This window comes from Phodopus roborovskii, unplaced genomic scaffold, assembly GCF_943737965.1.
Source record: "Phodopus roborovskii unplaced genomic scaffold, PHOROB, whole genome shotgun sequence".
Classification (NCBI taxonomy): Eukaryota; Metazoa; Chordata; class Mammalia; order Rodentia; family Cricetidae; genus Phodopus; species Phodopus roborovskii.
The window spans coordinates 24,166,940-24,187,975 of NW_026126460.1; the positions used below are offsets into that span (position 1 = coordinate 24,166,940).

Below are 21,036 nucleotides of genomic sequence, written 5' to 3' on the forward strand. Positions count from 1 at the left end.
CCCAGTCCACTGGGAGTATTTCCATCCCTAGGCAGTTGTGCTGTATAAGAAAGGTAGCTGAACATGAATGAGCCAGAGAGCAAGCCTGTGAGCAGAATTTCTCTGTGGTCTCTGCTTTACATTGCTCCCTTGAGCTCTTGCCTTGGCTTCACTCCATAATACGCTGTAACTGATGAGATGTAACAAACACTTTTATCTCCAGCTTGGTCTTGGACTTGGTGTCTATCACAACCATAGATAATGAATTAGAACGGATTCCCAGTAACAGTTACCTAAGGCTCACAGCTATTAAATCCATTCAGGCTAGCCAGGTGTGACTTTTAGTGGCGCGCTCAGTAGCAGGAAACAAATCATTTTTTAAAATAGAGCAAATGTTTCATTTAATAAGTCGTATACACTTTCCGTTGGTGCTTGGTTCCAGTTGGGCCTCCATGCCATTATGCCTCTGGTCCTTTCATGCTGGACTTTAGCTGCTTGGGTTCCTAGCAGGTAGCTTTAACTACCCAAATCTCTCCAACTGTTACACATTGGTGTAGGGCATCCGTTCCATCCCTGAATACCCATGACAACAACAGGCACTTCCCTCAAGACTAGATAGTAAATCAGAATGTCTAACCCAGACCATATTATTTCTTGGGTCAGTCATGGACAATAGCCCAGATCACTTGTCTTCATTTCAAAACCAATTCAGGGGCCAGTGGCATGCAGAATACCCTATGCCTCAGTTTTGGAATTCTGTACTTGGCTACTGCTTTCTAAAGTAGCCTCAGTGGTAGGTAGTCAGAGACAAATGCATGGCCACCATGAGACAAATCATCCTGAAGGTAGAAAGAGAGATGACCAAGGCAGGTGGTGGAAGTGTTGGGTAAGGAGAGAGCAAGCAGGCTCTGAAACTGAATGTGGTTGGGGAGTTGCAGGACTTAGCTTTAGGGCTGAGAGACAGAGTAGGCATCTGGATCTTTTCAGAGACAGTTAACTTATGGGGGAAGGCCTGTCCTAAATGTGGCCTTAGTCATGGCAACAGGAGAATAATGCTCAAAGGAGATGATGTGTCCTAAGGTCTTACCTATCCATCCTGGTGTTGCTTACTGAAGAGTTTGTTCTGAGCAACATGCCCAGGATGGGTCAGCTCCTATTGTTTATTCCAGGAAAACACTTTCTCTCAGACTCTAGCTTCTTTTCCCATAGCATGGAGCTGCTAGACTTGATTGTCTCTCATGCATATATTCTGGCAATTTATGTCCCATTTCTTATGTTATTGAAAGTATTGACATGAGCAACTTTTGGTATGATTAAAGGTTGTTCTATTGGGAAAGACAGAAAAGAAACTAGCCAGAGAATGGTGATGTTGGCCAGTTTCCATTACATGGCCATGTTTCCATTAATGTAAAATATGTGTCATTTAGTTACAACCTCAATGCTAAGAGCAATAGACCCAAAGCAGATGGTTAAACAGCACAGATTCTAGAGTTTTTGCTTTAAACAATCATGTGACTTTCAAGTAAGAATGAGTCCAAATTTGACTGAATATGAATTTTAACAGTGATTATTTGATGTTCTGTATGGATAAAGTGTTTTAAGAATTTTGTGTCATCATGGATTTTTAAAAGTGGGTAAAGTTGCTAAAAATGTAGAAGGCATCTATGTGTGCTGAGGCATTAATTGATCTAGGTTAAAAGAGGATTGATGGACGGGAGATTGTAGGTCAGTGGAAGAGTGTGTGCAGAGCAGACACAAGACCTTGGCTTTGATCCTTGGCAGAACCATCAAAAGCATAGCAGATAGAAGAGACTCGCAATGCACACTGGTTGGCAATCAGAGTCTCTCGGCAGTACGTGCGGGAAGAAACTTGGTTTCCCCTCTGGGACAGATGCCCTCTTCAGCTGCAGGATGAAGTCAGGGTGACCGTGGAGGCGTCCTGGGGGACATTTTTCCTGTCTGCCCAACAAACAGCTTGTTTTGTCCCTTTACTTGCTTATTTCCTCTTTTCCATTATCCTTTGGGTTTTTCAAGGAAGGGTTGAAATGCTCTCATCCTCTTTGGGTCAAGTGCCATCATGGTGAGGTAGGCAGCATGATGTCAAAGTTTGATTCTAGGCTTTACCACTTAGTAGTTTTGTGAACTCTGCCTCTCCGTGTCTCAACTGCAAGATGGGTCACTGCAAAGATTAATCAAACCACTTGTGGAAAGACTTGGTAGATAGTAATAACTCTTCATCCAGCTGTCAGTCTGTTTCTCCATCCATCTACCTACAGACTTATCCTCGGATTTATTTTACTCTCTTTCTTTGTGCATCTGCATCTCTCTATAAACTATATCACATTCCAAAGAGAGAATGGGATAGTGGGAGAGGGTATATGATTTTTTTCAGAGCAATTGCCTTATTTTCCTTGCTTATGAAATTGTTTAGGTAACATACAAGGCAGGTGACTATGTGATCATCACTGACTTAGGATTCAGCTGACACAGGTTCCACTCAAACCTTGGCTTTTCTTCTTTCCTGCTGTCTTTTCTGTCCAGTAGCTTGATTGAAAGCTGCTCCTTGGTCCAGGTTTCTATTTATATCCACCAACAATTCCCAGCACAAATGAAAATAAGAGGTGCGAAGTATATTCCTTTGTGTGATTATCTTTCAGTGGCATATTTTAATTATTTAGATGTATTTGTCACTTTTCTTATATTCGCTTTAACATCTGTGTAGTATTCTGCGTGTTCTTTCTCTGGCCTTCCCTCTTCTGCTCTGTCTCACTCCACCTTCTCTTCTCTTGAACTTTGCCCTCCACATGAGTAGTTGGAGGCTACATGTGAGCCTGATAGATCACACTGTATATTTAGGTCTATGAAGACACATGTAAGTTAACTGTTTAATTTACTTCTTCCCTAGGCCTACTCTTGTTTGTAGACAGAAGGACAGGGTTAGGTGATCTCTAAGGTCCCTTCCTCCTTTGGAGTAGAACTTGAGCTCTGGACAGGCCTCCATGCTCCATGACTGGCCATACCATTATAGTAGAGCCAACTGTAGAAAATCTGCCCTGGACCACTGGTCTCCAAGGGCCCCACCTGACATAGTCCAGCTACATGGTGTCCTTCTTTGGGTGCCCTCTGAGGGAGTGAAGCAATTCTACTGTTCTCTCTGAGAATTCCCAGGACTCGTCTTTCTTCCCTGAGAAGGAATCCGAAAATCAGAGAACTGGATCCTATCCAAACCTCAAAGAAGTCCTACTCAACCATAGTCTTTGAACTCAGTTTTTCTTTCTTGCCTTTCTTTTCCCTAGTGTCTAGTTACCAAGGCAAGACGATGGTCTCTTTTAGGCTTCGAGTATGTTTAAGAAGAGGAGTTTGGTGGGAGTGAGCGTGGGATGGAACCAACTGCAGATACTTGTTAGTTTGTTGTGTTGAAGATAGAGGAAAACACTCTAAGTTAGTCATGTGGGGATGTGGGGGAGGCAGTGATGAGTCAGAACTTAGAAGGATGCAGCTTTAGGTTGATAGAAGCTCTTGTTCACAATTGTAGCCATCTTGTAAGGAAGCTCTTTGTTCTGAAAAGTGTTAGAATACTGAGAAATGGAACAGATCAATGTTCATATAATAATGTCAGGCTCTGGATGGGCTATGTGAAGAAAACTAATGTGAATGAGATGTTGTTTTCATAGCTGAGAGCTTATAGCTTGATAAACACTACACCCAGGTAAATCCTTGATGTTTTCAGAAACATAAGCTGTTAATAGCAAAGCATTTTGGAGAGCAGAGATGGGCAACATGTCTGTAGGACAAAGGAAGAGAGGTATTTTTAGGATGGCGTGGGGCCTTGTTTCTTATAGTGGGCTTTGGGGACAGAAGAAAGTGAAGGTGGGAGGTGGGAGGAATGTGGAAGGGATGAACAGCATACCAGAAGGAACTGTTGGGGAACCCAGCAGGCAGCAGCTCAGGGCCACATGACTCTTTCAGGCTGTCTGGGCAAAGTGCAGTGAACTCCATCAGGGCACATGGACCTAAAGGGAACATCCCATTTCTTTTTCCAAAAGAGATATTCTTTTAGCTTCCATGTTTATAAAGGTTACAGACTTTAATGTGTCTGTTGGCCTTCTTTCTTCTTTCCTACATCTATTGGAGTGTCCTAGTGCCCAAATGAGCTTCAAGATGGGTGTAAAAGGATGCATCCTTAGCCCCCTATGCTGTACTGCCTGGCTCTACTGGGAGAGGAATAGTTGGATCTGATTGGGTGAGTGGTTTGGTGAAGAAGATCTTGTAGCACAGGTGGCAATTTCTCTTCTTACTAGGGCCGCATAAGGTACTGATGAGGGAAGCAGGAGCTAAACAAAGGGTCATCTGTCCTTGGCCCTTGATGCTACTGCCCTCGCAGCTCACATTGGAACTCAGAAGACCAATGCTCTTCACTCATATTCACGGGAGGCCTTGTCTTTCCCCAGACATTTTTCTGAGAGTTCGAACATGACTCTGATTTCCCATCTCCGGGGGCAGTTACCTTCCATGTGGGAAGGAGGTATTCTCATCCAAACAGACTGATCATTTTACAGGACATGGAGAAGTGGCTGGTAGGTAAAAAGTGGCCTTCTATGTCCTAAAAATAATGTCAAGAAGGAAGGTGCAGTCTGACCTGGCAAGTGAAGTGGAAAGCAGCAGGGAGGGAGGGGTGACTAAGAGTGCTTGTTACACTTAACTGACGTTCCATTCACAGCGTGCACATTGGATGGCTTAAATTTCCCCCAAACGATCCTAAGGATCCAATTCTCTCTTCTGGATTTAGAAGGCATTACCCATCCGTATCTTTAAGGGGCACCCACCACTCACCCATCCACCCCTACACGCAAATAAGTAAAAGAAAAATTTAAACATACAAAACGGAGAGGAAGATACTCTTTCTTTCCAGCTGCTGGTACACTTGGGAGTCTTTCCTCCATTTGTCCTTTCCCTGTTCTCCAGGGTTTCCTGTAAACTGCTTGTGTGCACAGATTATTTTATCTTCCTTATCTTCTGAATATGCAGGAGTCAGGGAAGTACAGTGCAAGACACCAGTCTTCTGGGACATAGTGAGCACAGGCATGGCTCAGCCTTTGTTCAACCTGCTTCTAGGCCCTGGCTGTTTTCATTTATTTATTTATTCCTAGGCAGGGTTTCTCTGTGTAGCTTTGTAGGCCATGCTGGCCTCAAACTCACAGAGATCTGCTTGCCTCTGCCTCCCTAGTGCTGTGATTAAAGGCTTGTGCCACCACTGCCTGGCTTGGTCTTGTCTATTTTTATGGCTGGTTGGTGGCATGTGACAGCGTACGTAGGTCTGGTGACCATCTTATAGCAAAGCTAGTTATGTGATTCTTAAAAGTTCCTTAATACCTTTCTTAATCCATCAAATGAAAAAAATAAGTTGTTTCCTTTTCAATATTGGGAGAAATGAGATAATGATTACAGCAACAACAGTAGTAACAGATATTTATCAAGCAGTTACTGCAGGTCAGGCAGCTAACCAGATGGAGCAGGATGGGGACTGGGGTTCTGTTAAAGACCCTCTCTCAAAGAATTGCTATTAAGTTGTCTTTATTGCTACTTCCTGGTAGACCTTTGTCCTAGTTTAATTTCTATTATTAAGATGGTACAAATTATCCTGACACAAAACAACTTAGTATAAAAAGGGGCTTGTTTTAACTTACAATTTCATCAGGTGTGGACAAGTTGAATATCTCACTACATTTCATGATCTAGTCTCTCATTATGGGATAGTTAAGGCAGAAACTTCCACAGTCATATATCCATATTCAAGAGAAGAGAGAAAAGAAAGCATGCATGCTGGCTTACTTGCACTTAGCTTGACTTTTCCATTCATGTAGTTCAGTACTTCTTGCCTAGGGCATGGTACCACCTATAGTGGACTGGATCTTCTCATACCAATTAACTTAAGACAATCCTTCAAAGGCATGTCCACAGGTAAATCCAGTGTAGACAATTCCTCAATATGACTCTTTCCATGTGATTCTAGGTTGTGTCAAGTTGATGATTAAAGCTCTCATAACCCTGTTTGCAAGATTGTCTTTGTTAACTTGACTCACATATTGCTCAGTGAGAAAAGCTATGCACTCAGGGATGTTTGTTGGAAATAACCACAGGCAATTGATTAACTCTGTGGTTGTCTGAGACAATGAATAGTTTGAGGGGGTAAGCAATGTATTTATTAAGAAAAGAAAAAAAAACAGATTAAAAGAGAAAACTGAAGTATGGAACATTTACTGGGAGTTTGAAAAATGTTGACATGTTGCTGGGGATCCAGAAAGTCATGTAATTCATGAAGATATGTGCCTGCTCTAGCCAGACCTAGGTCCCTAGCTTCAACACAAGTGGGAAATGAAGAGCAGTGCTGAGCTGTGAATGTTGGTCTCTAAAATATGTAATCCCTAGACAATGATGTTAAAGGATGGAGGGATATGTTTAGGTCCGCTGTGTTCCATTTTTCTTTCTGCCTTCAGCTTGTGAAGCAGGATCAGCAGTAGTGGCTGTAACAACAACAACGACAATGGCAGCGATGAATCTTCCTGAGAACAGAAAGTGGGATGTCACCAGACACTAAGGCCTTTGCCAATTTTATCCAGTGTTGGGAAGCATCAAATGAATTTCTATTCTTTAGAAATTATAGTCTGTGGAATTTTGTCATAGAGGTATGAACAAGCTAAGATAGTGTATCTAAACTAAAATGAGATTCTAATGCTCTATGATAGATGGTTCTTTAAAGTAGCAGAATCTGGAAGACACTTTACAAAGGGAAGGAAGTCAGTCATGAAGAACCCCATAGTCACAACTCAGTCCCTCAAGATTTATTTTTTATATGTGTATGTGTCTCTGTGAGTATATGTGCATATGTGTTTTCATGTGCTCACGGCAGCCAGAAGGGGGTGTCAGAGTCCCTGGAGTTGGCATTAAAGGTGGTTGCGAGCTGCCTGATGTGAATACTGGGAATTGAACTCAGGCTCTTTGGAAGAGCAGCAGGTACTCTTTAACTGCTGAGCCATCTCTTCAGTCCCAAGATTTATTTATTTATTTTAAAGTGTGTGTGTGTGTGTGTGTGTGTGTGTGTAGGTATGTTCGCATAAATACAGGTTTCTTCAGAGGCCAGAAGGGGACATTGGATGCTCCAGGGCTGGAGCATCCTAACATGGGTACTGGGTGTAGAGCTCTGATATTCTGGACAATCAGAAAACCCTCTTCACTTGTCATTTGCCAAGCCCCATTTCTGTGATTGCCAAGAATGGGCAGATCCAAAGTAGAAAGCGGAGTGGGTGTTTCAGAGGCTGCAGGAGGCGGGAATGGCAATGAGTGGCAAGGAATATGCTGTGTGTCTTTGGAATGATGAGAGTATGCTGGGGTTAGATAGTCAGGATGCTAATATAATATTATGAGTCAATTAAAAATACTGATTTATATCATTTATAATGGAAAGCTTAATTATGTAAAAACTAGATCTCATTTTAAAAGTGTTGAGCATATTAAGCATATGATGCTGATAAAGACTTGTAGTACTAGCTAATAAGGAATACTTAGCAGGCACTTGATACAGAGCAAAGTGCTCATGCAGCATTCCTGGGTTCAGACAGTTGCAATCAAGGTACTGGTAACATGACTGGCATCATACTGTCAAGTGCACTGCTCAGTATTGGCCAGTGGTGGGGTATGAAAAGGGTCCAGGTATGTGGTATAGGAACCTATATGGTCCCTTGACACCATGGACATGCTTATGTTCCCATACCTACACTTCGATAATCCAATCAAACTTTTTCTCTGGTTTGACAAAAGAGGTAAAATTTACTTTGATTTCTAAAAACCATTGGCCATTGCCTTTTTTTTGAGACAGTCTCCCATGTACTTGTCTGGCCTTGAGCTTGATATGTAGCTCAGAATGGCCTTGAACTTCTGACCCACCAGTCTCCAACTTCTGAGTTTAGGAATAATAGTCATTTGCAAGCCTTTCATATACTTTTATTGTTAACACACACACACACACACACACACACACACCAAAACAATAACAACAACAAAAAACTATTGCTGGAGTTTTTTTTTTTTCCTAATCAGGTCCTGTCCCCCTTAAGCCCCAAATAAGCACACAGAGACATAGTAATTATAAAACTGGGCGGTGGCTCCACCTCCTCCTCCTTGCTGATCTAGGGTCAGTGGTTGAGTGGTTTCCCTTCTCATCACCCCAGTTGCAGAAGAGGAAACAGCCCTCCAGAACTATAAGATTACCATTGTAGGTATTGGACAACTTGGAATGGCACATGCTATCAGCATTTTGGGTAAGTCTCTAGCTGATGAACTTGCCCTTGTGGATGTCCTAGAAGACAAGATCAAAGGAGAGATGATGGATCTGTAGCATGGGAACTTGTTCCTTCAGACTCCTAAGATTGTGGCAGATAAAGTTTACTCTGTCCTTACTCCAAATGACTTGACAGATTTTGTTGGTCCCTCCTGGAAGGCATCACCCTTCCTGTGGAGTGGGGGTGAGGGGTGAGGGGGTGGGAGGGCGGAGGTGGTCAGGAGGCATGGGAGGAAGGGAAAGAGGGAGGGAGAGGGAACTGGGATAGATATGTAAAACAAGAAAAAAAAAAAAAGATTACTCAGTGATAGCCAATTCTAAGATTGTGGTGGTGACTGCAGGAGTCCACCAGCAGGAGGAGGGAGAGTCAGCTCAACCTGGTGCAGAGAAATGTCAATGTGTTCAAGTTCATTATTCTTCAGGCCATCAAGTACAGCCCTGACTGAACCATCATTGTGGTTTCCAACCCAGTGGATATCCTTACTTATGTTACCTGGAAACTGAGCACCATGCGATTGGAAGTGGATGCAATCTGGATTCTGCTTGCTTTTGCTGCCTCATGGCTGAAAAGCTTGGCATTCACCCCAGCAGTTGCCATGGATGGATTCTGGGAGAACATGGCGACTCCAGTGTGGCTATGTTGAGTGGGGTGAATGTGGCAGGGGTCTCCCTGCAGGAACTGAATCCAGAAATGGGAAGGGACAATGGCAGTGAGAACTGGAAGGAAATGCATAAGATGGTGGTGGATAGTGTCTATGAAGTCATCAAGCTAAAAGGATACACCAGCTGGGCCATTGGGTTAAGTGTGGCTGACCTCATTGAATTCATGTTGAGAAACCTATCCCAGATTCACCCTGTGTCTACAATGGTTAAGGGGAGTTTGGCATTTAGAGTGAAGTCTTCCTCAGTCTTCCATGCATCCTCAATGCCAGAGGACTGACCAGTGTCATCAACCGAAGCTGAAGGGCAATGAGGTTGCTCACCTCAGGAAGAGTGTGGACCCCTGTGGGACATCCAGAAGGACCTAAAGGACCTGTGACTGCCAGGTTCTAGGCTGTAGGATTCACACCTACAGTGTCACTAACCATGAGCCTTTACTCTTTAGCCTTGTACGTAGGTCACAATTTGCTTCTCCCCTGACATGTGATATGAGCTCACAGATCAAAGCCAAGGCTTGCTTGATGTTTGCTCTAGGAGCTCTTGAACAAATAAAGTTAGCTATTGCAGCATTAAAAAACAAAACAAAACAAACAAACAAACAAACAAACAAAAAACCCCAAAACTGTTAGCCAATCACTAGGGCTTCTTGTTGGCTAGCTCTCTCTTAATTATTAACCTGTTTTTATTAATCTAACTATTTCCATGTGGTCTTATCTTATTGGAGAAGGGTCTGGATCTGTTACTCCTTCCTTGGCTACATAACATCTCCTTCTGGTCTCTCTCTGCCTACCTTTCCCAGAACCCTCCCCTCTCCTGGTCCCTCCTATTGGCCAAACAGTGTTTTATTCATCAACCAATAAAAGAAACATACATACAGAAGGACAGTCCCTATTACACAACTTCTTTCTCAAAAGAGGTTCTTTAAATACTCAGGTTTCTTCTAGGCCTGTTGACTGGTGTGTGACGCTGTCACCAGGCTTGGGGAGTTTCTGCACCAAGCAGACACAGGCCTATAGTACTGACTTAGAAATGACTCATTATAGACATGTCTTTACTAATTCAAAGAGGAAGCCCAAATTGTTTGTTCAGCTATGAAGCTAACATTCAACAAAGCCCCAAGCCCATGTTTTTCTGCTTTTGACTTATTTGGCTTGCCATCTCATTTGTGTTGTCCTGACTATATGATTTGTAAGTTATCTATTGCAAGACAGAAATATTTATTTGAATAAGTGAATCTGTCAGTCAGTGGATAAACAGGTACAGACCAAACAGATGTAGTCATCCTGCACAATGAGGCCTGGTGCAAGGAGTTTGATGGGTTTGGGTGGAATTTGGGGAATATTAACCCTGGGACACTTAGCTCTGAGTTTACCTGAGTCTCAGTACTGCACATGTCTTCTTCAATGTTCAGGAAACCCCAGCAGAACTGGGATGCATTCATCTCTATTCACACTTACTGCTTGACCCATGCCAGTGTTCCTGATATCATTTTTTTTCTGCAAGCTTCGAAGAATTATTTCTTGAGGCCAGAATGAGCTCATATTCTTGGCATGGCCCTGGCTATTGGCTGTCATTTCTAGTACCCATGTCCTCTTTTCTCCTTGTATGTGTGACTTTCACAATCATTTCTTTGTCTGAAGATTCACCTTTGATATGAATAGGTCTCAGGGTGACCTGACAGGTAAAGGCAGAATGAGTGATTTTCTTAAAGGTGAGCTACCTTGAGGAGTAATCCATTCTTTCTGTCTAGCTGGGCTGACTCTGAAAATACAAGACGGAATTGTGGGGAGATAGAGACTTTTGGGAATAGCAGTGTAGTTCAGCGACTGATCACTTGCTTGATATGCACGTGTGTGCATATGTATGTATGTGTGCATTTCCCTGTGTGTGCATGGATATGCATATTTGTGTGTGCATGTGTGTGTATATATACATGTATTTGTGTGTATGTATATATATGTGCATGTATCTGTGTATGTATCTGTATAGTATGTGTGTATTTGTGTGTATGCATGTATGTGTGTATTTGTATGTGTGTATCTATCTATTTGTGTGTGTGTGTGTGTGTGTGTGTGTGTGTGAACCTTCAAAAGAGAAGAGAAAAAGCAGAGTTCCTTCTTGGCCTGCCTGCCTTGGGCTGCCCCATGTATTAGAATCCCAGCTGTGTCTGGATGGAGAAAGGTGATGGGAACTGGCTGTCTCAGGAAGCAGATCCCTGGAGGAAGGGAGATCCCCACTTCCTGCTATCTCTAGTTTAGTCTGTTTTGCAAAATCCCAGCACAGGCTCTTAAATGCGTGTGAATCCCTTCCCAGAGCAAGGCACCCTTGGTACACGCAAGAATTAGGTCTAAGTGGATCTTGGTTTTGATTGGGTTCTTGTGCAACTGTCTGATACTTAGAAGGTTTTAAGAAAACTTTTAAAAGCTTTAGAACACTGAAAAAGTAAATGTCAGTTCTGTTCTCAGCTGGAATCCCTGATGCTCATCTTCAGTGTCCTCTTCCAGCCTGACCTCTTCATTAGTGGGGCCAGAGGAAGTGACCAGCAGCCGCTGAGCACTGTGTGTCCCAGAAAGGGAGTATGTGTCTGGCGCAGTTTTGGTAGGAGGTGGGGCACATTTCGGTGGTTCCATGCCTCCTGCTGTGTGACATGACATGTTACCCCTTTAGGCTTAGCCATCTACATTTACATAAAAATACTGCTCATTGTCTTCATTTGCCTCTTGCAAATATCAAATAAAGTATGAGAAGATCCTCTAGCAATACATATTTTTAGGTTCACTGTGGACCAGGTGCCACTCTAGGTGCTAGGAATGAAACAGTGAAAAATAATTTTTGGTCCTCATATTTAAATTTAAGTTAGATGATGCATAGAGCTTTTATTCACTGTCTTTTTGTATTCCCCTTCAGTGTTTCTAATGATGGTAGGGGATATATGCTATGTGCCTGGTACCACTCCAAGCTGTGACACAGGTGATGGTTAGGATGAAGAAGCAGGTCCTACAAGGTGTCACAGCAGCCTCGGCTGTGGGTCTTACCACTCTTTATATCTGTTCTCTACAGTCACCATTTCCCTGTCCTGTGATGAAATCTGGGGCAGATCCAATAACTTCTTGTCAACTCTTGACAGCCTAGAGAGATGACTCAATGATTTAAGAGCACAGGTTACTCTTCCAGAAGAAGTGAGTTGGATTCCCAGCACCTGTTGGTACTGTGGGGAGTGGAGACAGGGGGATTACTGAAACTTCCTTGCTTTCAGAGCATGGGCCTTTGCAGTGCTGTAGCTGTTTTGGGTTTACTTGTGTAAGCCACCCCTTATCTATGCTTTATAAGGGTAATAAATTCATTGCTCTCACCAAGCTGGACTTTGGTGAGGTTCTACTTTAGCTTGTCATTGGCATGTATCTGGGGAGAACAATTGTTTGGTTACATCTCCCCAGGGAAAGTTAAGTCAAGACTATCCTATAGTTTTTGTTTTAAGATTTGTCTTATTTATTTTTCAGTGTGTGTGTGTGTGTGTGTGTGTGTGTGTGTGTGTGTGTGTGTTTGTATGTGCCCATGAGTGAAAGTATTCAAGGAGGTTGGAAGAGGTGTCAGATCCCCAGCAGCTGGAGTAATGGACAGTTGTGAGTACCCTAACATAGGTTCTGGGAACTGAACTTAAGTTTTCTGTGGGAACAGTCAGTTCTCTCAACCAGTAAGATGTCTTTCCAGCCCCACCTTATAGGGTATTTCTGAGGCTTAAGTAGAAAAAAAAAAATCTAAGAAGTGCTTAGCACAATTCCTGGTACATTGTAGGTATTATCCAAATATTTGTTAAATAAATACCAGACAAAAGTTTGAAAAATAAATAATAAATGTGATCTAATAACAGTGTTAATCTTTACTGTCATGAGCTGTGGGTTCTTTCTTCCCAACCATCTCTGGATGATGTCTACGATGCCCTGCTTATAGCTTTATGCCCCTAGACATAGCCTGTGTTATAGGGAGGACCTGGAGGTGGTACTACATTCCTGGCAGATACCCAGCCCTGTCCCTGTCTCATTCCAAGTGCTAGGAATGTTGAGAACTATGCGTCCAGGGAGGGTGACTCAGGGATGACCCATCCTGAGCATTCCCAGATACAACTTCTCAGAAAGAGGTTCTGGAAGGACAAAAGCAATGGTGGGCACAGGGGATTTTGTTCTGCAACGCTCTATTAGACCTGCAGTCCAGGCTGGTCATGAGTGGGAGAGATGAATGATGGGACACTGTTGAGGATCTTGGCACAAATAACGATCCTTTTCTTGACACGCCTGCCTCTTGACATGTTTGCGGGTGGCTAAAGCAAAAACAGAGAAATTATGCAATGGAGCCAGTCACGTAGCATGGGTGAGAAAGAGCTGGGTCAGATCTCTGCCCTCTGTGCTTATGTTTAATCCGATGAGATTCATGGTTCTGCTGTTATCCCAGCATGGACTTTGTTTAGTCACTGAAGCTGTTAACATAATTTCAGAGATGTGCAGCCAGGGACTCTTGGGTCATCTGGTGAAAATGACGTCACCAGGAAATGAAAGTCCTCAAATACTGAAAGCTCTAGAGAAAGTGTGTGCCGGGGTGAGTCAGGGGGAGAGAGAGAGAGAGAGAAAGAAAACAACACACCACATCAAAACATGAGACCACAGACAAGCTGTGCATGTAGGCTAAAGGGGAATGGCTGTAATTGGGGTCACATGGATACAGGACAAGGGTATTACTCTTTCACCAACATATTCCTTTTAGAATCTTTTAAGGATGCACAGCTTCTAATGCTTAGAACAGCATGAACTTCAGGGGGAAAAAAGAAAACAATTTGCAATGGAATGTTCATACTTATGTATGAGCACTTGGTCATCTAGATATATTATTTTAAGACTTATAAAGACCCCAAAGAAGTTGGATAAATACCAAACTTTCATTTTCTACTCTATCTCTGAATCACTTTTTAGTTTCCCTTCAGCAAGACAAAGGAGAGCAGAAGCAAGCAGGCTTTGGTGTTCCACAGACTTGTGTTCAAATCTTGAACAGGGAGTGATGGTTCAGCTGGGAAAATGCCTGCCACTCAAGCATGAAGACTTGTGTTCAAGTGTCAGCATTCATGTAAACTGCTGAATGCCAATAGCATACATCTGGGATTTCAGAGCTAGGAGGTTGAGGCAGGTTGCTCACCAGACCACATAAATTAAGCAATCATCTCTACCGGGGGGAGGGGGTCAGCCTCACTGCTTTCCTTGAATCGTTTCCTAGAAGGACTCTTGCAGTTTGGGGGTATCATCACAGGGCCACCAGCAGGCAGTCTGTTTTCATGGGGCCTTCCTTCTCTGATGCCTGGGACAACCCCTGCACTGGATTGGACTCTTTCTCTGTTTCTAGTTTCCTAGTGCTTTGGACTCTTTCTACATTTGTTCCAGAAGCCAGGACTATTGTCCTTGGGGCTGTAGGATCAAGCCTGTGATTAATTTTGTTGGCTACTGAGCCTCTGCTTTCTGACACCTGGCTGTGTAGCTTTCCTTAAACTTGGTGGCACATCCTAAGGTACTTGAGCAATAATACTATGGCAAGTACCAATAAGAATGCTTCCCATGGGTCTTTTCTTTTCTAAGCTTCCAGATGTGCCACCACAGGCACATATAGAAGAACATCTGCCAGCACTTATGTAGAGGGCCGGTGGGAAAGGCTAGGTCTACCATGTAGTTGTGGAGTTGAACTGGCAGAGTGCTGAGCACAGCTGTACAAATATGAGAAAATGTCATTGATTCCAACCTTGGTGTTGAGATCAATGGCAGGTAACACCTCAGTGCCAGCTGGGGAGTTTTGGGGTGCCCACCCACCAAAACATCAGGTGGGTAGTCCAGGACCATGGACTCTTGGTTCAATTCTTTTCCCACCATGCCTGTGTAAATTTTCATCAGTCATAAAGCCAGACTCACAATGACAATTCCAGCACATGGTCCACATGTCTTTGAGCAGCCAGAGGAAAGTTTCCATGCCTCTCCTCAGCTTCAACTCCGTGACAGTGGACCCACCAGTGAGTGATGCTATGTTTAGAGTTGGCTTGCACTCCAGTCCTGCTGCAGCTCTGAGGTTGGAGGCTACTAGAGGAAAGGGGCAGTTTACTGCCAGCTTACTTGGACTTAGGATGGCAACCTTTTAGAGTAAACATCCCAGGGAGCAAGTGACTTGGCAACCAACTCCTTGGTGGCTCTTCCCATGTCACTCACAGCAGCCTTTTAAAGACAGAGCCCATCTAGGTATTTAGAACTTGAGCCTTGTTGTTTGGTGGTTCACTGATAGGATGCCTGCTTCTCTCATGACCTGCCTGAGATACCCAGCCATGTGTGCATAGTCTGTGTGGTTGCTTCAGAGGCGACCATGTAAGGCAGAATGGAGCTCTCAACGGCTCTCAGCAGCATGTTCCCACTTCACACAGATCGCTAAAGAGGATCTGGAAGATTTTTATTTTCCCACAGGGTTTACCTTTGCAGCCCAGGCTGACATTGAACTCATGGTTCCCTTGCTCCAGCCTCTTAACTACTGGATTATAGATGTCCACCAAGCCCTGGGGAGAAAGAATCTGGAAGATCCCCAAAGAAGCTATAAAACTATAAAGAATATATTTATGAGCTTGGTGTGGAGGCAGGTAGACTCTCTGTGTTTTTAAAAGGCTAATCTGCACTAGCCAGCCTTGCATCTTACAGTGGCGAAGAGGAAATGAACTTAAAGTTTGGTTTTCAGAACCCTGCTTGCTCGCTGTCCCTCACTAGCTAACAATTTTACCGTACCAGTCCGAAGCATGGAATATGAAAGGGTTTATCAATTAGTGATAGAACTTAAAACGAGCTGTTTTTTCTTCACTATAAATTCTGCCCTTGCTTCCAATGTCTTTCATTCTAATGACAGGATTGGATTTCCTGTGAAAACCTATAGATGACATATTGGTTATTTCCTGCAAGGGAAACAGAACATAAACTCTTTGTTGGTGACAGCAGGCTTCTGGGGGACATGTCTGATGCAATACTCTCTTTCTCCTCTTCTCTCACATAGTTTTGGCCACCTGAAGCCTCTTGCTCTGAGCTGGGATGGGAGGAGCAAGCAGCTCCTACTCCCCCCCCCCTCTTCACAGCTGCAAAGTTCAGAGAGTTGAACTGTGTGCTTTGAGTTCACTGCTTGATCCGCCACAATCAACCCCAGTTGTAAATTTTCCTCCCGGAACACGTGACGATGCATTTCTTGACTATATATCCCAAGGCCAGCAGCGGGGCTGTCAGAGCTCAGAGCCCAACACAGAAGAGAAACGTCCTCGGATTCAGCCGTTTAGGAGTTCCACACTTGGGACGCACTGGCAGCCTTTGGTAAGTTAAGGAGGCTCCTTCTCTTCAGAGACACGCAAGAGGAATAGTTTTTACTATTAGCAGAGAAAGTTCTCTTGCTTGTTTTCTTCTTCTAAGGAAATGTAACTTTGGATTTAAGAAAGTGGAAGCTTTTGAAATAAAATGTAAAGTTCATTTCTGCCCTGCCAGCTAAAGCATGCCTTTGAAATGTTGAGATACTATTTTTTTTCCCTATGAAACCCTATATGATATATAATACTTAAAGTTTAGAACTAATGCAGGGTTATTTTCTGAAGTGCAAATGAAGTCCATCTATCTATCTATCTATCTATCTATCTATCTATCTATCTATCATCTACTTATCATCTGTCTCTCTATCTGGTGAAAGTTTTCCCCTCCCTTGTTTTCTCTTACTTGCTCCAGGCTCTCAGAAGTAACCCCCATTAGCTGTTTGACGAGATGCCTTACATTCTGCAGTTTCTTTCGTTCCTGTTCTTAATTACCTATTTTGATCTATTGCAACTTCACGGGCCATGTGCTTGCCTTCTGCCTGTGCTGTGGATACATGTGGAAGGTCTAACTTGCAGCTTTCTCCCCAGACCCGGGCTGTGTGAGAGGCATTTCAATGCTGAGGATGGAACCTCTGAACAGTACACACCCCAGCGCCGCAGCCTCCAGCAGCCCCCTGGAGTCCCATGTGCCTAGTAACAGCGGTGGTAATGGCAATGAATACTTCTACATTCTGGTTGTTATGTCCTTCTATGGCATTTTCTTGATTGGAATCATGCTGGGCTACATGAAATCCAAGAGGAAGGAGAAGAAGTCCAGCCTCCTGCTGCTGTACAAAGATGAGGAGAGGCTGTGGGGGGAGGCCATGAAGCCGCTTCCCATGATGTCGGGCCTGAGGTCAGTGCAGGTACCCATGATGCTGAATATGCTGCAAGAGAGCGTGGCGCCTGCTCTGTCCTGCACCCTCTGCTCAATGGAAGGGGACAGTGTGAGCTCTGAGTCCTCCTCTCCAGATGTGCACCTCACCATCCAGGAGGAAGGGGCTGACGATGAGCTGGAGGAGACCTCCGAGACCGCTGTCAATGAGAGCAGTGAAGGGTCTTCAGAAAACATCCACCAGAATTCCTAGCACCCCCAGGCCTCTGGAGGTGGCTCCATAAGCCACGCTTGACAGAGGAAAGACGTTTGCCAACTGCCTGGTTTCACTTTTGCTCTGCAGCTGCCACTTTGAACAGACTGTGGGCAAGCCCCCAAGATGCGGGAGGGAGAGACAAGGCTTAGCTGGAGTCATCGAGGTTCCTGTGGTTCGGATCCACCACTGAAAATGTCCCAGAGACACCACGGCATGACCATTTACTCTTGGTTCTGGGTGTTGGGGGTCCCTGTTCAGCATCTGGCTGGATCATGTGTTGTTTTCTCACTGGATGCCCTGGGTAACTTCTGCAGCATCTGTTTGTGCCCAGGGCTGACAACTGCCTAGGGCAGGCTGAAGGACTACATTTGATTTGCTAATTTGCCTAGAGCTTTGTTCTTCTAGATCTGATTGGCTGTAAGTATCTTTATTGTGTGCCTGTAACATTTGGCCACTGAGAGTTACACATTTCTTTTGGAGGTCTTTTGGATTAGGAGGGGGAATGCTTGACGGGAAATTTTGATATGGAGAAAGCTGGAGGTAGTACCTAGATTGTTTGCACAATGCAAGGGGAGAAAGCAATGTGTACATAGGTCCACATCAGCTGGGGATATAAGCTATGACCTATTTTGAGCTTTTGTCTCACCTGTGAGCTTGAACTCTTGACTTGTGACTGTACAACATTGCAGGTGAGCGTGGCTTTCTTTGTCAGAGGGCCTCCTCAGAATCAAGCCTGCATTCAGGATGGCTGTTGAGGGTGGTCCTCTTGACCTTTACAGATTGGGTAATGGTGGGGTTACACAAGGCAACATCATCGATGGCTCTGCTAAGGCTCTTTTTCCCAGACTAGCTTCCCGAGGCCAGCGAGGACACAAGCAGGCCTCACCATCTGGGGTGTTGTCACATAGCTGAGACCTAGAAGGGCACATTGAGGAGAACTTGAACAGAGCTTCGGTCCAAACACTGTGCTTCGTCATCTGAGCCCTGACGATCATTTACTGTGTGGTCCTGGGCATGTCATCATGAGGCTCATTGCCTTCATGAGGATCGGGAGGCAGTGCAGCCCCAGGGGGCTGGGAGGACATCTTTAGACTCTGTACTGTGTGATAAATCCTCCCTGGCCTGGTGTGAGGAAGTTTGGACCAAGTATTTCCCCTTTGGCCGCTTAGTCTAGAGAAGGATGTGTTGACTTAAAGGCACAGTTGGAGACTAGATATGTGTGACTGGGGAGTTTGGGGCTGATCAGCGGTCATCCCTACTGTAGCTTTCCCAGGACAGGACGGGAGAGGCAGCACAGTTTCCTCTGCAGAGTTCTAAAGAGGGGAGGACGTTAACACTCCCAGCTGAGGGGAAGAGAAGGCTAAAAGGAGACTCCCAGGACCACTTGCCGGTGTTCCATATCATCTGTGGTCCAGAACTTTGCAAGCAGCCCACTGAAGACCTCCAGAAGGAAGCAGAAAAACAAAAACAAACAAACAAACAACAACAACAAAAAGCAAACCCCAAAGGCCAAGTTTGACTAGTGAAAACCCTCTTTAATTTTTATTTATCCTGAGTCTCCCTGGGTTGGAGACAAAGAGGTTACTGCTGAACCCATGGGAGGCAAACAGTATAGGAGCTGGTTTTCCAATCAGTTTTTGACACAGAGGTAGGGGTAACATACTTCGGAGGGGAAAAGGGGCCCTCTGTTCACTTTAAGATTCAGAGTGTGGACTAACTCCAAAGGGGGCCGTTTAAGTTGAAAGAAGCCAAGCTAAGTTTGGCCTCTTGCCTGGAATCACTTGAATTCTGAAACTTTACTGCGACAGACATGTGCGTTGTCACATTTTCCATTGCTTAATCCTGGTTTGGTGCAAGTCTGTCTGCGCCTGTTACAAAGTGATGTATATACTTCCTTCTAATACATTGAGTTGTAGGCAATTGTCTTTTGTATTTAATGGTTTGTAATTTTCACGATATTTTTTTTAATTTAAATAAACACATTTTCCCTGAGAAGTCATAGTTCTTTGATCCTTGAATATACCTATAATTTCTAGTCTTTATGCCATTACAAGCCATCACAAGATTCTACTCACCTCAGGGGTCAGGCCTCCACAATGCATGCATGTCTTTTGCCATAGAGTGAGCAGGTAACGTCATTTCCATCTTTTGGTCCACTTTGTAGGCATGTGAGAACAAGCCAAGGGTGGTTTTACATCACCTTCTCAAAAGGCCCGGGAGCTTTTGGACTTGAATCTGAGTGGTTTGGCAAGTGCTGCTAAGATGTCTCTCCAAATTTGGTTGTAAGAAAACATTTGATTTGCACACTGACTTGGCAAACACCATCCACATGTGTGGCCCCAGCAGTCTGGGCTTAATGGGCAGGGTGTTGCCATATGAACAGACTTATGCACATAATCAAATGCAAAGTCCACATCTGGGGTTCTGGTTCAGATTCCTCCCTAGTAAAAACCATTTCTAGGTCTCTCCCTCTTAGTCTTGCTGTATCTCTATCTCATAGGCTGAGCCAGTTTCTTCTTTATAAGTTTATTTTCCCAGTCATAAGCACTAAAGAAAAATGACCAAAGCCTATGACCTAATTTCAAACCACATACACAAGGAGAAAATCTCCTTACTTTTATGTGCATCTGTTTCTTGTGAGTTTCATTTTTTTTTTCTATTTCAAGTAAATGTTCCCATAGGTTTGCAAATAGTTACCTAAAAAGGATTGACCTGGTAATTGAGCAAGCAAGCCTGGATCCTTCTGGAATATGTGTAACAATGGCCTCAACCTGTCATCCAGTAACACTGACAAGCAGCATGGGAAGAGTATGCTAAAGATAAGAAAATCCTTTACCTCAGTTTTTATTCATTCTTGGTAAGGAAACAGTTAAGAAACTTTTTTTTTTTTTTGTTGCAATGGGCGGAAGAAGAGGGAATTCTAAACTCTAATTGTCCTAAAAATATGCAGAGTACACTGTGTCGTTTTAATGGAATATTTGTTTTCTTAAAAAAAAAGAACTTCTAAGCAGAACCTAAGGCCCAAGGGGTTTTAGTCTGTGTGGGTTTACTCATGCGTGTGAAAAACTGTGAAGGGAATTTGGCCCCGTGCACCTCAGATATTAGAAACATATTTCAAATGCACGTGAATGGTACAGGCTGAGGTAAATGGACATCCTGCTGGCTCCATGCTGTTGTATACCTTTGTATGTCAGCGTCACACAGAGATACTGCAAAGGGAGAGTTTCTTTCAGGGACAGAATCATGGGATCCAAACTACTGGGAAGGGCTGAAGTTGAGCCAAGGGTTGAGTGCTTTTGGCTCCAGATTCTGGTAGGAAAGTGGACCCTATGGTGCCTATGGAGCTGTGATCGAAGGGTTTGTGGTAAGACGTGCCTCCATGGTTCGGCTGGAGAAAGATAGATTATGTATCACCCGGTAAAAGCTGCTCTAACACAAGATGTCGGACAGGCAGAATGTTGATCTTACAGTGCATTTTAAACTCCATATTTAAACATAGCATATTTTTGTTCCATACTCTTAAAATCAGGACTTAACCCTGAAGAAAACTGCAGGATACAGAGTGGAGGTCG

The 21,036-nt window shown here is 43.9% G+C and overlaps 1 protein-coding gene and 1 pseudogene across 1 annotated transcript; both read left to right on the top strand.

The window, feature by feature from the left end:
• The first annotated feature begins 7,726 nt into the window (after positions 1 to 7,726).
• Positions 7,727 to 9,356, top strand: LOC127226552 (L-lactate dehydrogenase B chain-like; annotated as a pseudogene).
• Positions 9,357 to 16,111: 6,755 nt separating this feature from the next.
• Positions 16,112 to 19,459, top strand: Kcne4 (potassium voltage-gated channel subfamily E regulatory subunit 4). Its single transcript, XM_051190543.1, has 2 exons — positions 16,112 to 16,344; positions 16,923 to 19,459. The coding sequence occupies exon 2, from the start codon at positions 16,949 to 16,951 to the stop codon at positions 17,459 to 17,461; it is 513 nt and encodes a 170-aa protein (XP_051046500.1). The 5' UTR covers positions 16,112 to 16,344; positions 16,923 to 16,948; the 3' UTR covers positions 17,462 to 19,459.
• The last annotated feature ends 1,577 nt before the right edge of the window (positions 19,460 to 21,036 follow it).